The sequence below is a fragment of the Gymnodraco acuticeps genome, unplaced genomic scaffold (genome assembly GCF_902827175.1).
Source record: "Gymnodraco acuticeps unplaced genomic scaffold, fGymAcu1.1, whole genome shotgun sequence".
Classification (NCBI taxonomy): Eukaryota; Metazoa; Chordata; class Actinopteri; order Perciformes; family Bathydraconidae; genus Gymnodraco; species Gymnodraco acuticeps.
The window spans coordinates 1-20,000 of record NW_022991014.1 but is presented as its reverse complement, the minus strand read 5'-3'; the positions used below and the strand labels follow the sequence as shown (position 1 = coordinate 20,000).

The 20,000-nt window shown below is 41.1% G+C and overlaps 1 protein-coding gene across 11 annotated transcripts in view; it reads right to left on the bottom strand.

The window, feature by feature from the left end:
- LOC117559470 (B-cell receptor CD22-like) overlaps window positions 1–19,310 on the bottom strand; it is a 29,405-nt gene extending 10,095 nt beyond the window's left edge. For 3 of the 11 annotated variants that reach the window (XM_034236247.1, XM_034236253.1, XM_034236254.1), the window contains exons 1-3: window positions 1,100–2,577; window positions 392–742; window positions 1–141 (exon numbers count right to left, since the gene is read on the bottom strand). The exon at window positions 1–141 is cut by the window's left edge and continues 87 nt beyond it. In XM_034236247.1, the coding sequence (XP_034092138.1) occupies window positions 1–141; window positions 392–742; window positions 1,100–1,148 (541 nt within the window). In that variant the 5' untranslated portion in view covers window positions 1,149–2,577. Of the gene's footprint in view, window positions 142–391; window positions 743–1,099; window positions 2,578–14,295; window positions 14,566–14,654; window positions 14,880–15,655; window positions 16,013–16,536; window positions 16,759–16,934; window positions 17,286–17,585; window positions 17,749–17,811; window positions 18,043–18,321; window positions 18,680–19,145 lie in introns of those variants that run through there. The other 8 variants (XM_034236252.1, XM_034236251.1, XM_034236257.1 and 5 more) reach the window with 8 other exon arrangements.
- Between the last annotated feature and the right edge of the window lie 690 nt (window positions 19,311–20,000).

Here is a 20,000-nt window from a genome sequence, read left to right as displayed (position 1 = left end):
TTTCTCCCCGAATGTTCTGTCCGTTCTTGTACCAGATGTAGGAAGGATCATGAGGTAAAAGACATCTGCTGTGACACTGAAGCTCTGCTTTGGAATTACTCTGGTGGACTATTGTTTTTCCGATGACCAGTAGATCTGGATCTGAGAAGGAAACAAATGCATGTAATACATTTTGATGATTCATATAAATACCCCAAAGCATTCACAGTATCTATAATGGGTGTTTGTTTGACCCCATGGTTCATTAGATAGTAGCTATTGAATACAATATCAACCAAAAACACACACACACACACACACACACACACACACACACACACACACACACACACACACACACACACACACACACACACACACACACACACACACACACACACACAAAAGTTACCTGTGACAGACAAAGTGACTCCTGGTGAAGCAGTATATGCATCTTTGTTTGTTTTGAGCCTGAACCTGTACTCAGCTGAGTCGCTCTCTGTCAGGTTTTTGATTCTCAGAGTGCATCTGTTGTTTTCACAGAGATCCTCTACACGACCTGAATACTCTGAGGCTGTGGTCAGATCTACAAGTTCACCATCTTTCTTCTGAGTAAACCAGAAGGTTTTCTGTACTGTGTTTACTTGGTGATTTATTGTAGATGGGTATTTGTAGCTGCAGCTTATCTCCACTGTTGATCCTTTCACTGCACAGATCTGAGTAGAAGAGTAAGTCGCTCCCCAGCCATTCTGACCCTGAACCGCTGAAACACAGAGCACATCAGAAACTAATTCAATGCTTAGCTAATAGAATAACTAGAATATAGAATACAAGTTTGTATTATATTTGATCAGTTTTGGGTACATGGGAATATTTCTTACTACTGGATTGTTCAGTTCTGGTCTATTCAATCTAAAAAGAAAATGTATAAAAGTTGTATTTTGTGTCAACAAACCATTTATAGAAAGACATAATGAGCATAAAAACATACAAAGACACACTGTCAAATGACCTAAAATTATATACAAGTAAAACAGCCGATTGAATAATATATCTCTCTTCGAGGTGCTTTGAATAAGTGTGGTAAAGGTTGTACAATGTTAATGTGGATAGACATTACCTGGCATACAGAGAAGGAAAACAAAAAATCCACTCGCTGTTAAAATCATAGCGGCTCCTCTCGTCTCCGTGTGGCTATAAAATAAAGAAGATTAACAAGAAAACTGTTCTACATCAATTTAAAGGAAGTTCTCTTGAACCTTAACGTCCTTCTGTGGCCTTTAGAGTGAAAAGGAGACTGAAAGCAGGTTCAAAAATACCCCTTCCTTCCTCTTTACATTATTTAAATACACTGCTTGTTTTGCATAAAATGAGTTGTGTCCAAACGAAACCTTTCTAAAGACCACCTCTCTTATTTCTCATGTCTTCCTTTTGTGTAAAAGAAAGCTAAACCAATGGTCTGTCAGGTAATCTCAGCAGTGAACAAACTAACTATACTACTATCATTCACAAAGACACAAGGGAAAGTTTGCAATATTACTTTTCCCATCAAAGAAACTGCATCAACTCACAACATAAAAGTTGCATTCTTTTATAATGTCTGCCATAAGTCAATTAGAAAATCTAAAGTAGAAAAGTGCACGAGTCAAAATAGATGAACAGTTTGCACCACAAACTGCAGCTTGACTACATGTCCCACAATGATAAGCAGGACTGTGGCTGCAGCTTTGTTTGTCAACCCGGACCCATACATGTTTTTCTTTACTGTAATGATATCGTAAAAGGAAAGACTAAATACGACTAGCTGCCACACATTAATAAAACACCAAACAGCTTCATTATTATAGCTTTTATTCAATGGTTTATTTTACAAAACAAATTAGCGCGCCTAACATAATAAGAGCTAAAATATAAAGTGCTGTTGACAAAGGTTTTATAAGTACAACATGATATAGCAAAACACATTGGTCTGTATATTCTTCATTTCAAATTGAAAGGTTGTCTCATGTTTTACAAGTTAGTTAAATTGCTTTTTTTTTGGTAAAATGGAAAGTAAAAACAATGTTGGTGTCTCTAATGCCCTCTGAATAATGACATGTAGAGTCGTATCTATCTACTCCATTGTTAAACACCAATCCAAAGAACAAATAAAAGATTTAAAACGTGTGTCCTTGCTTCTGTACATTTAATTAAATAGGCCATTTCATATACATACATTATGTTTACAATAAAAGGCATTACATAAGCTACATAGTCATTAGAGCCAATGCTCAAACACCACAACAAGCTAAAGTCACATATCTTCTCAGAAAGAAGCCAATAGGAGCCAAGTGTTCCATAGGGATGTCACTATGTTAAGGAAGTAAATAAAGGAGTCCAATGGAGAAACTCCCTCTGGAGGGAACACAAACCTATAGAACACACTACAGTGAAGGGAAAACCCAATAGAGTCCCTATAATAAAAATGATGGGCTGTAGGTCTTCAATGACATCCACTTAAACACAGACAGTGGCAGAACTTCAGTGTTAGTATTATTAGATCTCAGTGCTGCGTTTGACACTGTTGACCACAGCATATTACTAGACCGACTGGAAAACTGGGTGGGACTTTCGGAAACAGTTCTGAATTGGTTTGAATCCTACTTAAAGGACAGAAACAACTTTGTTTCTATAGGTAAATACACATCTGAGTTGACAAATATGACATGTGGGGTTCCTCAAGGCTCCATCTTGGGGCCTCTTCTCTTTAACATCTACATGCTACCACTGGCTCAGATAATGAAAAACAACAAAATAAGTTACCATAGCTATGCGGATGACACACACATTTACGTAACAATTTCACCAGGAGACTATGCTCCAATTCAAACACTGAGTAAGTGCATTGAACAAATCAATGACTGGATGTGTCAGAACTTTCTCCAATTAAACAAAGATAAAACTGAGGTAATGGTTTTTGGAGCCAAGGCAGAACGTATCAAAGTTAGCGCTGAGCTTCAGTGTGCAATGTTCAAAACAACAGATAAAGCCAGAAATCTAGGTGTAGTCATGGACTCTGACCTGAGTTTCAACAGTCACATTAAAACTGTTACTAAATCAGCCTACTATCACCTAAAGAATATATCTAGGATTAAAAGACTAATGTCACAGCAGGATTTGGAAAAACTTGTCCATGCTTTTATCTTCAGGAGACTCGACTACTGCAATGGTGTCTTCACAGGTCTCACTAAAAAATCTATTAGGAAGCTGCAGCTGATTCAGAACGCTGCTGCTCGAGTCCTCACTGACACTAAGAAAGTGGATCACATCACTCCTGTTCTGAAGTCTTTACACTGGCTTCCTGTGTGTCAAAGAATAGATTTCTAAATACTGCTGCTGGTTTATAAAGCACTGAATGGTTTAGGCCCAGGATACATTTCTGACCTCCTGCTAAATGATGAACCATCCAGATCTCTCAGGTCTTCAGGGACTGGTCAGCTTTCTGTCCCCAGAGTCAGAACTAAACATGGAGAAGCAGCGTTCAGTTATTATGCTCCAAATATCTGGAACAAACTCCCAGAAACCTGCAGGTCCGCTGCAACTCTGACTACTTTCAAATCCAGGCTGAAGACTTTTCTTTTTGTCGCTGCTTTTAATTGAACTATTCACATCTTAGACTGCACTGTAACTTTTATCCATGTATTTTTTCTTTTAATGTTTATTTTATTAGCTTTTATTTTTAATGACTGACTTTAAATGCCATTTTCTTAATGTCTTTCATTTTTTGTAAAGCACTTTGAATTGCCTTGTGTTGAAAAGTGCTATATAAATAGCCTTGCCTTGCCTTGCCTTGCCTTGCCTTGCCTTGCCTTGCCTTGCCTTGCCTTGCCTTGCCTTGCCTTGCCTTGCCTTGCCTTGCCTTGCCTTGCCTTGCCTTGCCTTGCCTTGCCTTGCCTTGCCTTGCCTTGCCTTGCCTTGCCTTGCCTTGCCTTGCCTTGCCTTGCCTTTGCCTTGCCTTGCCTTGCCTTGCCTTGCCTTGCCTTGCCTTGCCTTGCCTTGCCTTGCCTTGCCTTGCCTTGCCTTGCCTTGCCTTGCCTTGCCTTGCCTTGCCTTGCCTTGCCTTGCCTTGCCTTGCCTTGCCTTGCAGATTCCTACTGTGTCCTGGTTTTGTTGATTGTGCTGTACAATGCAGTTGAGTCCTCCGTGGCAGACATCTGACTTCTGTTTTTCAAAGAGAAACATTTATTTAGGAGTTTTGCAGATTAGATAACGTACAAATGGCCAAACAGTGGTTGTAAAACACATAAAATCACATCAGGCAGATGCAAAAGTGAACAGGTGTTGATTTTATTCCAAGTCATGTCAACGTTAAACTCAGGGTAATGTTCCCGTGAGAGCATCTACTCACCTCGGGGCAGTGCTGTTAAATTGGACCTCAGCGTACACAACACTATCCTCGATGTTGGAGGAGAGAGGATCTGACTGGTTTTTGGAGAACTGGACACTGGCATAGAGAAGCTCCTCCGGAGGACTCTGAAGGGCAGATATTGCATAGACAAGATTAGCTTAAATGGGTTTGGGTCTGTGTTGCAAGGGAATATGTGAAGGTTAACCTGTTAAGCCCGGAGCCTGTTTTTCAGGCCTCAGGCTCGTAAATAACATGCCCAGAACAAATGACTATATCTTCACTTCTAAAAAGGGGTAAATGAATACTTTTTTTTTTTAAAGCAATGATACACCTGTGAGTTGGCTACAGAACTGTCAGAATCATATAGGTGTTTTTATTTTAAAGTAAATTCAGATTGAACATAGTAAAAAAATGTAAATTATATTTTCCATCAAAAAGAAAAACGCATTACTTCTAGTGAAAACCACCCTTGAATGATGGGATGGTAGACCAAAAGCTTTTGGAATCCAAACTATATCATATAATAATTACCCTGTATCAAGATTGATGCAACAAAAGTGACATTTGACCTTTTTAGAGGTCAAATTTGGGTGTATTTTCCGTATCTCTGGAACCCATTGGTCGACTTTGGTGATTGACAACACTTTTTAACCGTTAGAGCCAATAGAATCGAGGGGTGGCTCCTAAATCAACCTAAACATTACCATTGAGGAGTGAGAGTGATGTGCACGCAGTTTTCCCAAAACTGCAAGCTCCATTACACTCTATTTGAAAAATAAGTTTATTGCCATAAATGTTATGATGGATTATCAGTAATAATTTCAAAGTGACACAGAGACATTGGATTAACCTTCAGCAGCATAAGAATATGCATTTTACTGCCCTTGAACACAACTTTTGATCAGAAAACAGATTTTGTTTGCTAAACCTCTCTAAAAAAGGTCAAATTAAACAGGGCACTTATTATATGTTATAGTTTGGACTCCTAAAGCTTTTAGTCTACTATCCCATCATTCAAGGGTGGTTTTCACTGTAAGCAATGTTTTTTTTGGACGGACACTATCATTTTAATTTTTTTACTATGTTCAATCTGAATTTACTTTAAAATAAAAATAAAACATCTATATTGATTCTGACTCTTCTACATCCAACTCACGGGTTTATCATTGCTTTGAGAAAAAAGATTATTAATTTACCCCTTTTAGAAATGAAGATATAGTCATTTGTTCTGGGAATGTCATTTTCGAGCCTGAGGCCTGAAAAACAGGCTCCGGGCTTAACTGGTTAAGTGGTTAAGAATACCCAAAGGGTTTGGGTCTGTGTTGCTAGGGAATATGTGAAGGTTAAGAATCCCCAATGTTCCCCAAAACAATCTTGAACTTTACTTGAAGCTCTGTCTTGGAGCGGCAGTAGCTCAGTGTGTAGGCCTGGGAATGGAACAATTGCTGATTCCAGTCCTGATTGGACCAACAAAACTGTATGTAGACTATGTTACCCTCTGGGACTGTTTTTCTACTTTGAATGCATCTTTTAAGACATAAAGAGCTTTTGTGTAGCCCAGCAATAAGATAAGACTTTATTTATCCCGAAGGAAATTGTTGTGCCAGAGCCACAACAATACAACAAACACAGCAGCATAACAGCAAACTGTACACTAAAAGTGCAGTAAAAAGAGCAATCAAACATCTACAGGAAACATGAAACATATAGAGGGTCACACAAGTAATGGAAATATTACCAGTAATTAGTAGTGCAAAAAAATGTATAAAAAATAACTGAACTGAACTGTTGAAACCTGTTTTGCTTTTGTTGATTATTATTCTTTCTCACCCATGGGCGTGGGAAGAGGGGTGCTGAGGGCGCTGCAGCACCCCCTAGCGGCAGGCAGGGGGTCTCCCCTGTCTGAATTATTATTTGACGGTTATTGCTGCTCCCGCTGTGCATAATCTGTGTAATATCATATGTAGCCAATACATTCCACATTGTTGGTAAAATAATATTTTGGCATGCCCCGAATGTTTTCTCTGTAGCCCCGGACAATTCTACCTCAATAATATAATACATTAACCGTGTTTTACGTGAACCTCATCATGACACTCGAGAAGACGGCAGGACTGTCATGTCCCGTGTTCAGTGAATGCAACAGAGGCAAGACACCAGACCAATCAGAGAGTTGCATGGAAATAAAAGTGTGCTTGTGTCATTCAAACCCTCTGTTTGTGTGTGTGTGTGTGTGTGTGTGTGTGTGTGTGTGTGTGTGTGTGTGTGTGTGTGTGTGTGTGTGTGTGTGTGTGTGTGTGTGTGTGTGTGTGTGTGTGTGTGTGTGTGTGTGTGTGTGTGTGTGTGTGTGTGTGTGTGTGCGCGCGCGGACATAGCGCATTTATGGCGCATTTCCACTGCAGCGGGTAGCCCCGTTTAAGCGTCCTTAATCGTCCTCAAGCGGCCAGGCCGGTTTTTGGTGGCGTTTCCATATAGCCTAGTACCGGCCAGCGGGTACTTTTTCCCTCTTTTTCCGGCCCCATAAAATCGTGGTTCTATCAGACCAGGGCCAGGGCTGAACTAGTGACGTCAACACTCTCGACTGCTGATTGGTCAGAGAGAATCGTCACAAGATTGCGCGCGAGTTCATCCCTATAGTGTCGCATATATATCTAGAAGCAAGCTTGCAGCATTTTTATAAACAGCATTTTGTAAACGGATGAGCTACAAAAATGGCTACGTCTAATAAGAAAAGCACACCGTGGTCGACCGAGGAGGTGACGACGTTCCTACATCTCATTGGGGATGATCAAATCCAGCGGGAGCTCGACGGAACAACTCGAAATGTGAACAAAAACAAAGCCGATCGCCCCGCCTACACTGCGTTGCTACCCCAGGTCCTAAACTGTAATGGAAATGCGCCACGGCCTGGGCCGGCCAGCGAGGCAGCCCGAGGCCAGAGCGAGGACGCTTAGGGACGCTTAAACGGGGCTACCCCGCTGCAGTGGAAACGCGCCATAAGTGTGTGTGAGAGAGGGAGAGAGAGAGAGGGACCGGTGCCAGCAGCAGGGACCGTGTTGTTAGCATCTGGTTAGCTAGCTGCACTAACGGACATACGGAGCTGTTGCTGTTTGTTCCACAACAAGCTGGAGGAGAGCTCTCCTCTCAGACTGAGAGGCTCAGGTGAGCTAAAGGACTCTGAGTGTTTAGTAGTGCTGTAGCGACGCGTCGACATCGACTTCAAAATATTGCCGACGACATATTTCCGCGTCGCTACACACACGTGGGTCACCCAAAGCAAAGCTGCATAGCCTAGACCAGAAGCAGCAGTTAGCTGTGGTAGCTACCATTAGCAGCTAGCATTTGCTCTCCGATTTTTACATAAAAATGGAATTATGGATTATAAATTCAATCATGTTTTTATACATAGACGTTAAAAACCTATGGATTAACCGATTCAGCCGCGTTTTTTCTCATTTTAATGCCATTGAACACGTCTTTTGATCAGATTGACAGCTACGGTGGTGAGACGATCTCCCTAGAAGCTCTGTAAAGGTACGTGTTGTGATGACTGTATTTGCTTCCCCTGTCGCGAGTCCGGATCACTCAGTGATGATACTATATACCTACATAATCTGTGGAGTCTCAGCTTTATAATATATTATAAAGGATATATTGTATGTGCAGCTACGATAAGTAATAAGGGTACTTTTATCTTGAGTTCTGTGCCAATGTCCGTTAGCATTTTTCGCTCAGGGGTCATTTAGATGCTTCTTATGAGACTTGTGTTTTGTTTTGGTAAACATGGTTTGTATCATCAGTTAGCTGAGATTATTTCCGTTAATCTGGTATAACACATTAATAGGTTCTTAAATATTAAGATCTCCTGAGACTAGTGCTGTAGCGACGCGTCGACGACGTCGACTTCAAAATATCGTCGACGACATATTTCCGCGTCGACGCGTCGCTACACACACGTGGGTCACCCAAAGCAACAAGCAGTTCGCAATCGCACTTCAAACACAATGGAGACTGAAACGGCTACCAACTCCTCCTCACAGGATTGCGCACGAAGCCCCCAAACGAAAACATCTCGCCCTAGGTCTTCAAAAGCATGGGAATATTTTAAAGTTAGTCCAAAACGCAAAGATATTTATATATTTATATCTCATTGAGACTGCTGCATAGCCTAGCAGAAGCAGCAGCTAGCTGTGGTGGCTACCATTAGCAGCTAGCATTTGCTCTCCGATTTTTACATAAAAATTGAATTATGGATTATAAATTCAATCTTTTTTTTATACATAGACGCTAAAAACCTATGGATTAACCGATTCAGCCGCGTTTTTAATCATTTTAATGCCATTGAACACGTATTTTGATCAGATTGACAGCTATGGTGGTGAGACGATCTCCCTAGAAGCTCTGTGAAGGTACGTGTTGTGATGACTGTATTTGCTTCCCCTGTCGCGAGTCCGGATCACTCAGTGATGATACTATATACCTTCATAATCTGTGGAGTCTCAGCTTTAATCGAATATATTGTATGTGCAGCTACGATAAGTAATAAGGGTACTTTTATCTTGAGTTCTGTGCCAATGTCCGTTAGCATTTTTCGCTCAGGGGTCATTTAGATGCTTCTTATGAGACTTGTGTTTTGTTTTGGTAAACATGGTTTGTATCGTCAATTAGCTGAGATTATTTCCGTTAATCTGGTATAACACATTAATAGGTTCTTAAATATTAAGATCCCCTGAGACACAGTATCGTGAATTTTTTTTTTTTACATTACGTTTTTTTTACATTACGTTTTTTATGAATTGAACAACAGAAAAATAATCGTTAGATTAGTCGACTAATCGATCAAATAATCGCCCGATTAATCGTTTTCAAAATAATCGTTTCCCCCCAGCACTAGTGTTTAGATAGTTAACTTTAGTCTACGTTATCTCAGTGGGTCTCAAACGGTTTGGTCACAAATTATTCAAAAGATTATTTCCGCGGCACACCTTCATATGATCATTATAGTTATAAAACAAATAAGAGAATAAAGGAAAAACAGTTATGAAATACTATATGGCAGTAAAACAAGAATACAGTTTGAAAGGGGAGTGATTTGTAAAATATCCATAAAGAAAAAGAACATCTGCTTACAGTTGTGTTTCATGTGGGTGTTGAGAGATGTATCCATAGATCTCTTCATGTTGCTCTCAAAGTGCACCAAATTGATGCTTTTAACTTCAATATTTAAAACAAATCTTCCCGGGGGAGCATCCCCCCGGACCCCCCTAGAGGAGGTGAGGTCCGCTCCCCACTCGTAAAAAAAAAAGCACTTTACCCCTGCCTATATGCCATGAGCTGATTATTGAGCCTTCATTGTAACAGTCGCGGGTGTACTGTGTGTTTGCGTGTGGGGATTGCTTTTGTGCGTGCTCTATAGTGCCCGTAATAGTGTTCACTGGAGTCCAGCACCTCAGCACCCCCACTCAAAATACCTTCCCGCGCCTCTGTTCTCACCTGTTTGCTGTGTGGCTCTCCGGGCTCAGATGATCGCTTGGCAGCTTTCTTCTTCCTGGTTAAAATAATTAAACAATAAAGTTTTAGCAATGTGCTAAACTGATTAATGAAAACAATATTTTTCATGTTACTGTTATTGGTCATTAGCCGCTTTCACACCAAGTACTTTGCCGTACTTAGTTCCCAGCACTTAGTTCTGTCACACTCCCAGGTTTATGTCACGGTTTTAGTGTTGTCTGTCTGGTTATGGGTTTTGTAAGTCTGTTCATTCGGTGTTTTGTCTTCCTCCTTGTGTTATTTCTGGTCCTCCTCCCTGTCGTTAGTTTCCCTGGTGTGTCTAATTGTCTCATTGTGTTCACCTGTTGCCCTTGTGTTTCTCCCTCCCCTGCCCAGCTGTGTCTTGTCCTGTGATTACCCTTCTGTGTATTTAGTCTAGTCTTCCCCTGTGTTCCATGTCGGTCCATTGTTTTCCCTCCATGTTATTCCACGGTCCATGTTCCTTTTGCTGCTCGTTTGTTTTTGGATATTTTGGATACTGCCTTTTTGACACAGCTTTTATTATTTAATAAAGCTCGCTTTTTGTTAAATTCTGCATTTGGGTCCTACCTTTTCCACACATCCTGACAAGTACCCCCATGGAACTAAGAGCAGATCGCGTTCACTCCGGAATAAGTTCCCTGGGGGAAGATTACGCAAATTAAGCCGCTGACGTCACTTGTTCTTCTTCTGCTTTGGGTTTACTGGCAGGCCGCAAACAACTTCACGGCGTATACTGCCACCCGAAGTCCCCGGCTGGAAGTCCCCGGAGTTGGGGACTGGCTTCAGTAGAAGCTGCTGGGACTCCCGACTCTGAAGCCTTCCAAGTTAATCGCCAGAACGCCGACACCTCCTCATCTCCACCGCTCCCATGTTTTTTTTTGTGTTGCCATAAGTTAGTCTCTCTGAGTTGGAGTGCGGGGCTAATGCTAATAATGCTCATGCCAGCAAATACAATGGCGGCTTACGGGCGTGGTTTGTAATCCGCCCAGCCAATCAGAAATTGGAACTTTTTCTCGCCAGGAAAGTCCCTGCTCTCTAGCAGGGACTGAAAAGGGGGTAAACGTTCTCATGAACTAAGTTCTCTTTTTGGTGTGAACGCAAAATCCAAGGAACTATGGGAACTAATGTTAAGATCGCGGAAAAGGCAGGACCCAAAAGCAGACTACAAAAAGAGATGAAAAGGTGTAGAAAACAAAAGCGAGCTTTATTTTAAAAGCAAGGACACAAGGAGCTGGCGTCGACCGGAGAGCCAACAGATGACGAGGAGCCGGAGTCGGCCGGTACGTCGACAGGACACGGGGTGCTGGCGTCGGCCGAAGAGCCAGTACTGGAACTGAAACCGGAGTCGGGACCATGGCTGCTGGGCCCGGTACTTGAGCCGGAACCATGGCTGGAACTGGAACTGGAGCCGGAATCATGGCTGCTGGGACCGGAACTGGAGCTGGGACCATGGCTGCTGGGACCGGAACAGAAGCCTGGACCATGGCTGTGTGGGCCGGTTCTGGAGCCCGAACCATGGCTGTATGGGCCGGTTCTGGAGCCGGAACCATGGCTGTGTGGGCCGGTACTGGAGCAGAGACCATGGCTGTGTGGGCCGGTACTGGAGCAGGGACCATGGCTGCTGGGCACGGAAGCGGAACACGGAACCATGGCTGTGTGGGATGGTACTGGAGCACGGTACCATAGCTGTGTGGGCCGGCACTGGAGCACGGAACCATGGCTGTGTGGGCCGGTACTGGAGCACGAGCTGACCACCTGACCTTGCGTCTTTTAGAGGTTTTTTGGAGGCTCCGTGGACCTCCAAACGCCAGGCGGGATCCCAAGAAAGAGTCAGAAAATGGAGACTGGCACTCAGCGCTAGGTGAAAAAACTCTGAGCCATTCAGGCAACGAGCTCCTCAACCAAGGCATGTTGGCCACCTCCATTTGTGCCTTTTTGAGGATAGCCTCTTTGTCCCTTCTAGACGAGGTTCCACTCCACTCAGCATGATAACACTGAAGGGAGAAATCCAGATCGAACAGATCCAAGTCAAAATCAACGGTAGCACAAGGAAGATACATTACCAAAAACCTGACCGTGACTGACATGGAGGGAGACAGGAAAGACAAACAATGAACCGACAGGGGAACACAGGGAAAGACAAGACTAAATACAAAGAGGGGTAATCACGGGACGAGAAACAGCTGAGTAAGGGAGGCAGAAACACAAGGGCAACAGGTGAACACAATGAGACAATCAGACATAGGAGGAAAACAAGAGACAGGAAGAACAGAACAGCAAAAACAAAACCCATTACCAGACAGACGACACTAAAACCGTGACATAACACCAAGATCGTGACAACTAAACGGGAAAAGTACTCCGGTGTGAAAGCGCCTATTATCCTTTCCTAATAACACCATGCAGTCAAATATCCAAGATAATTGCTGACTTCTGGAAAGCACTAAATTATACAAACACACAAGTTTGAACTATTTCATGGTGTTCCTGACTGTGGGACCTGTTTTCATAAAAGAAACTCAGACTCATTGTTACATTTCAAGACCAAACTCCTTTCTGCTTTCAGATTCCCACACATTTAACCCTCCATCTTGCGGTAACCATTACATTACATTTGACCTTTTAGATGCTTTTATCCAAAGTGACTTACATACTCTCAATACTGTGGACATCTCCACAGGTGCAATTTGGGGTGAAGTGTCCAATAACGATAAGTTGACTGCAGTGGGAGTGGAACCAGCGCTATCCCACTGCGCCACAGCCTCCCTAACTAATCTTTAATAGGATATGACGATCACCTTTCTGAAAATTCAGTCCGACAGTGAGTTTGAAGAAAAGGAAGATATTGAGATGAGAGATAACTTTACAGTGTTGTCCTAATTTACATATGTTATTGCCCAATATTATCAAAACATCCAGCATACTGTGTTTAGTGCTTTCACTAAGCATTACCTTAATGAAAGTGGACTGCTTACCTGATCAGTAAAAAGATAGAGAGGAGGATGACTGCCAGGACAACAGCAGTGGTGATTCCAGCAGCTCTAGATTTCCATGCTCCTTTGACAAGACGAAAAACACTGGCAGTTAATTAAGCTTTTATGAATATAATATTAAAAGAAAAACCTAGATCTTACAATTCAATACATTGTGTTTTCTGACAGTAAAATAATAATGGTTTATCAACAAATCGTTTTTTATCGGTATTGGTTTTTATCAAGTTGAGGTCTACTACACTAGTCGGAAATATTGAGCATGATCAGAAACAAACCTCAGAAAAACCTTTTCCATATTTTTCGTGCGTATTTTTAAAAAGTCTGATTCAAAAGAGCCTAGGTGCGTGTTCATTATTTTGAAATCAAACAAAGTCAAATAAGTCAAAATCAAGAATTAATTTTTCACAGTTGCAGTCGGACACATTATTAAAAACAAGTGAAGAGGTTAGTTGGCTTTCTGAGTTTACTGCAACAGGACCCGGATATGTTAATTGTCATAATCCTGTTATCATTTTGTTATTTTTAGTTTGGTGCGTTTAATGAAACCTACCAGTCAAAATAATCTGATGTAAAGTGGAGTTACTACGTCCTAACTTGTTCTGGGCTCCACAGGAATAACTCCCACTGTGTTCAGCTCTGAAGTCAGTGATGTTGAAGATCTGTCCTGAAGCTTTTGGAGAGTCTTCATCCTCCTTGTACCAGTTGTAGTTAGCTGCTGGGTTAGCATCACTGCTACAGGTCAGAGTCACTGAACTGCCCTCCTTTATCTCAGCAGAAGGACTCACTGACACAGAGGGGAGCTTTGGAGCATCTGGAGGTCAATTAGGAGAGACATGTATTAATAATTACACATGTTGTGAACCAGGCTCTACCTCCACAATGGCACAAAGCAACCGATTAATCCCTACTTGTAAATACAGTGTCAGCATAAGAGGAGTGCTGTTGTTTATTACTCACACAGGTACATCTACAAGTAGAAACGTAGAGTTGATCTCTCCATATTGATTCTCAGACTTGCAGTAGTAGTGCCCTCTGTCCTCAGAGCTGATGGAGGTGAATTCATAACATCCTACTGGTCTCTGAAACAGTGTTTGGTTCGCCTTGTACCAGGTGTAGTTAGCTGCTGGGTTAGCATCACTGCTACAGGTCAGAGTCACTGAACTGCCCTCCTCTCTCTCAGCAGAGGGACTCGCTGACACAGAGGGGAGCTTTGGAGCATCTGGAGGAGAATAGTTTGCACGATTAATGAAAAATTGCATTCAGCTCACAACTACAAAAACATCTCTCCATCAAGGTTCTCAAAATTAGCAGAATATGAAATTGAAGTAAGTATAATAATCCAGAAAGACCCTTTTCAAGTGATTAAAATATGACAATTACAATTGATGAACTGTATTTCCTCACATTTCACATCAACAGAGATCATGTCAGATGTCCGTTTCCCCAGCTCGTTCTCAGCTGTACAGTTATACTCTCCGGAGTCAGAAACCTGGATGGAGCTGAAGACAAGCTGTCGTTCTTTAGTGAGTGGATGAAGTTTCTGATTTCCATCCTTCTTGTACCAGGTGTAGTTAGCTGCTGGGTTAGCATCACTGCTACAGGTCAAAGTCACTGAACTGCCCTCCATGATTTCATCAGAAGGACTCACTGACACAACGGGAAACTTCAGAGCATCTGGAGCAAAAAACAACAATTCTGTGAAGCAAATGTTAGGTGCAATTTATGTGGAAGGTGATGTTAATTACACCGTGTAGCGAACTCACATAGCAAAGGAGAGCTGTAATTCTCGCGTCCTTGCAAAGCACAAGAGATGATGTCTCCAGGATAAAACTGGTCTTTATATAAAGGTCTTTCCTCTTTGATGATTTTCTCGTTGTTCTTGAACCAGACGTAGGAAACACCAGCTGGACTGCAGCTGCTGCGACACTTCAGCTCTGCATAGGTGTAAGCCTGGTGGACTGTTGATGTGATCACCTGCACCTGCAGAGCTGGATATGTTTAACATTACAAATACAAAGTGATAATCTTTAAGGTTGTAAGTGACATACTTTCAGACATCAGAAATAACAAATATAAATCTAAACTTATGATATGTACCACAAACAGAACTGGTTATGAAGGTTAGTTACGAGAATCATTCAAACTTTTGTTATGGTTTAATATAAACTTTAGTTGTAAGCATTTATTTATACTACTTTGCCAAGTGTTCACATGTTTTAAATCTTGAGGAGCTCAGCTATGAGCTAATCATGAGAACTTTTGTTTTGCAAAGAAATTGCATTTTAGAAATGTTATAATAGGTAAATGAACAAGCTTGTGACTATTTCACTGTAGATAGCATGCTTTAAGTACATGTTGATGCTAATACATTGAATAGCTAATAGTTAACCAAATAGCTATGCTAATAGCTTTTTTACTTTTATTTAAGAAACAAATGAATGATACTTGTAACAATGTGGTATTACTATTTTTTCTTAAATACTGTACATAACTTGATTCTTCTCCCTCTGATTAATTGATATCATTTTCCTAATAATCCACAGTGAGCTATTATTTCAAATAAACACTTAGCCAAAGCATTGTTATTAAAGCCTGGTAACAGAAAAGCTTTTTCTATGTTAAATTGCGTATCTACATTTTTTTTAAAAAAGCATTTAAAATCATGATTAAAGCCAATGTTTATAAAACCCTTCAACCACCTTATTAAAATAGTGGTACAAGGAAACTGCAACTGCTGTGAACATCAGTGTGTGTTGATCAGTACCTGTGACAGTCAGAGTTGTACCAGGTAATCTTCTCCTCCATTCAAAGCTTGGTGTTTTGAATTTGAAGAGATACTGAGCTGAATCTGAGTCTCTCAGGTCAGAGATCCTCAGAGTGGAGCGTCCTCTCTCTGTCTCAAGGATCTGAACACGACCTGCATACTGGGAGTCTTCACTAAGGTCCTCAGGTTGAGAGGGATTCTGTCCCTGATGACTACGCTCAGGACTGAACCAGAACTTAGATTGAACAACGTCTTCAAAGCTGCTGTACGTGCAGGAAATGTCCAGTGATGATCCTTTGGGGGCGCAGATGCTTCTCTCAGTGTAAATTACCCTGTTACAGGTTTGACCTCTGACACCTGAAAAACAAAACAATTTAAAATGTTGTCAGTGAATGTGTATTGGAGCAGTCTTTTAGGGCACATGTGAACAATGGAAAACATAACTGCACACATTTTTTAATAAACATGCTTTAATCACTGTAACACCTGAGGCCATTTTAAAATGGTTTATATTGGGTTACACACATTGTTGGGATTCACAATAAAGTAATATTTAAATGTGTCATAAAAGGTATAGTATGTCACACAAAAGTCAATCAAATCATGTTATAATATTCCATATCATCTCATAAAAAGTCACAGTACAGTTTTTCATAAAGAAGTCATTTAATAGTGAGTCACTAAAAAAGTAATAGAAGAAGTAAGAGTATGTAAAAACAATTGCATGGTCTTTGCAACATCTCTGCAATGTTGTTATCAGCAGTATGCTTTTCTTCTGAGTCTCAGCTATTTCTGATGAACAGCTACTACTGAATTAAAGCTTTGAAGGTAAAGTGCAATAACCTACAAGCTCCACCAGAGGGCCAGAGGGAAACACTCACACACTGGAGGCGAGGGGAAATCCTCATGTCCTCGCACAGCGCAGGAGTAGCTGGATGCAAAACCAAAGTAGACTGAATATGAAGATAATGTTTTTTTTGCAATTTTCAGCCCATTCTCATACCAGATGTAGGAAGAACCATGTGGCAGGCGACAACTGGTGTAACACTGGAGCTTAGACCATGAATATGAATGCACCTGCACCTTCACCTTCAGATCTGGATCTTTGAGGGGAGAAAAGTGTTTGTTATTTATCAAATACCCAGATCAAGGTTACAAAGTCTAAAATAAGATAAACATGAATTGATAGAGAGTTGTAAATAACAATCTACATTATAACAGCTACCTTCCACATTAACTACTGGTATGCTGTATAACATCAGTGTGTGTTGGTCAGTACCTGTGACAGTCAGAGTGGTACCAGGTAAATCACTCCTCCATTCAAAGCTTGGTGTTTTGAATTTGAAGAGATACTGAGCTGAATCTGAGTCTCTCAGGTCAGAGATCCTCAGAGTGGAGCGTCCTCTCCATGTTTCAAGGATCTGAACACGACTTGCATACTGGGAGTCTTCACTGAGGTCCTCAGGTTGAGAGGGATTCTGTCCCTGATGACTACGCTCAGGTCTGAACCAGAACTTAGATTGAACATATTCATTGCTGTACATGCAGGAAATGTCCACTGATGACCCTTTGAAGGCACAGATGCTTCTGTTGTTGTAAATCACTCTGTTACAGGTTTGACCGTCAACACCTGAAAAACAAAAACAATTTATAATGTTGTTGTTTTAAATATGTTTGTACATGCTGTACGTGATGTAAAGCCCCTGTGTTTCAAGGACCTTCACAAGAGCTGTGTACTGGCAGTCTTCACTAAGGTCCTCAGGTCGTAAAGGATTCTGCCACTGATGAGTGACTGAACCAGAAACCATATGTGATGGATTGTTATATGATAGAAATCCTATACATGTAATTAATGTCAACTAATGACCCTTTAAAGGCACAGTACTTTTGTGCCTGTTACAGAACCGGTTTGAGATCTGACCGTCAACACCTGAAAGATAAAACATTTGTTGAACTGAGCTGATACAACTCCTTCTCTCACAGCTGTAATACAGAGCAGGTTGTTGAGTTGCTTAAAGCAGAAGTGATCATGGAGAGCGAGGGGCCAAAAATAGAAACTTAACATAAAAAGGGGAAGTGGGTTTATTGATATTCAAAGTACTTGCAATCATTGTGCCATGGCATTCTGTTAGTGAAAGACTGTGGAGTAAACTCACAATGTGAAGGAGACGGGAAATTCTCATGTCCTTTAAGAGCGCAGGAAAAGCTGTCAGCTGAATCAAAATAGACTGAATGAGTAAATGTTTCTCCCCGAATGTTCTGTCCGTTCTTGTACCAGATGTAGGAAGGATCATGAGGTAAAAGACATCTGCTGTGACACTGAAGCTTTGCTCTGGAATTACTCTGGTGGACCATTGTTTCCATGACCTTGACCAGTAGATCTGGATCTGAGAAGGAACAACAAATTCAATAATAATGATTTATAAAAATACCCCAAATTATTCACAGTATCTATAATGGGTGTTGTTTCACCAGATGGTTCATTATATAGTAGCTATTGAAGAGATGTCTCTCTCACACACACACACACACACACACACACACACACACACACACACACACACACAGCAGGATTAGGTTGGAACACTTGCATAGCAGCAAATATCACACTAAGTTCTTAATCAAACATTCATAGCACACTGTAAACATTTATATGAAAAAGCTACCTGTGACAGACAAAGTGACTCCTGCTGAAGCAGCAAAACGCACATCTGGTTGGTTCGTTTTGAGCCTGAACCTGTACTCAGCTGAGTCACTCTCTGTCAGGTTTTTGATTCTCAGAGTGCATCTGTTGTTTTCACAGAGATACTCTACACGACCTGCGTACTCTGAGACTGTGGTCAGATCTACAAGGTTCACCATCTTTCTTCTGAGTGAACCAGAAGGTTTTCTGTACTGTGTTTACTTGGTGATTTATTGTAGATGGGTATCTGTAGCTGCAGCTTATCTCCACTGTTGATCCTTTCACTGCACAGATCTGAGTAGAAGAGTAAGTCGCTCCCCAGCCACGCTGACCCTGAACCACTGAAACACAGAGCACATCAGAAACTAATTCAATGCTTAGCTAATATCAGTAAATTAGACAAAGTGGATGAAATTACTGATGAGATTTTGGGCAATGGAAACATAGACAAGCTTAAAATGACCCAACTATCAGCAGTCATTATCAACACAACGTCCTGATAATGCGTCAATCTAACTATGCCTAAACTAGAATATAGAATACAAGTTTGTATTATATTTGATCAGTTTTGGGTACATGGGAATTGTCAACAAATTGTATTAAAGGTGTATTTTGTGTCAACAAACCATTTATCGAAAGACATAAAGAGCATACAAACATACAGAGACACACTGTCAAAGGACCGTCAATGATAAACAAGTTCAACAGTCGATTGGAAATAAAATAAACAACTATCTATTTATAATATATCTCTTTTTGAAGTGCTTTGAATAAGTGTGGTAAATGTTGTACAATGATATACATTACCTGGCATACAGAGAAGGAAGACAACAAATCCACTCGCTGTTAAAATCATAGCGGCTCCTCTCGTCTCCGTGTGGCTATAAAATAAAGAAGATTGATGTCCACAAGAAAACAGTTCTACATCAACTTAAAGGAAGTTCTCTTGAACCTTAACGTCCTTCTGTGGGCTCGAGAGTGAAAAGGAGACTGAAAGCAGGTTCAAAATACCACTTCCTTCCTCTTGACATTATTAAAATGCACAGCTTGTTTTGCAAAAAAGGTGTTGTGTCCAAACGAAACCTTTCTAAAGACCACCTCTCTTGTCTTCCTTTTTTGTAATAGAAAGCTAAATGAAGTATCTAAACCAGTGGTTCTCAAACTTTTTCTGTCAGGCCCCCCCCTTTGGAGAAAAAAAAAAAGTTGGGCCCCCCCAACACACATAGTCAGGCTCAGTAGCGGCGCCAGAGACTTCTTTTGGGGGTGCTGTGGGGTAGCTTGACGTTTCATAGAGGGTGCTCAAACATTTAGGGTTTCCCATTAATTGTACCGGTCGCTACAGTGGAACTTTCTACTGCAAACTCTCCACACGCACATACACAGTGTTCCCGGCAACTGTTACAAAAACGAAGGCTCGATAATCAGCTCACGGCATATAGGTGTAAGCAGGGGTAACGTGCTTATTTGTATAGGTGGTGTGTGGACACATTGAGAGCAAATGAAGAGATCTATGGATACCTCCAACACCCAGATGAAATGGAACTGTAAACAGATGTACTTTTTCTTTATGGATATTTTACAAATCACCCTTTTAAACTTTATTCTTTTTTTAATATCAATAGTAGTATTCATACCTGTTTTTCATTTATTCTCTTATTTTGT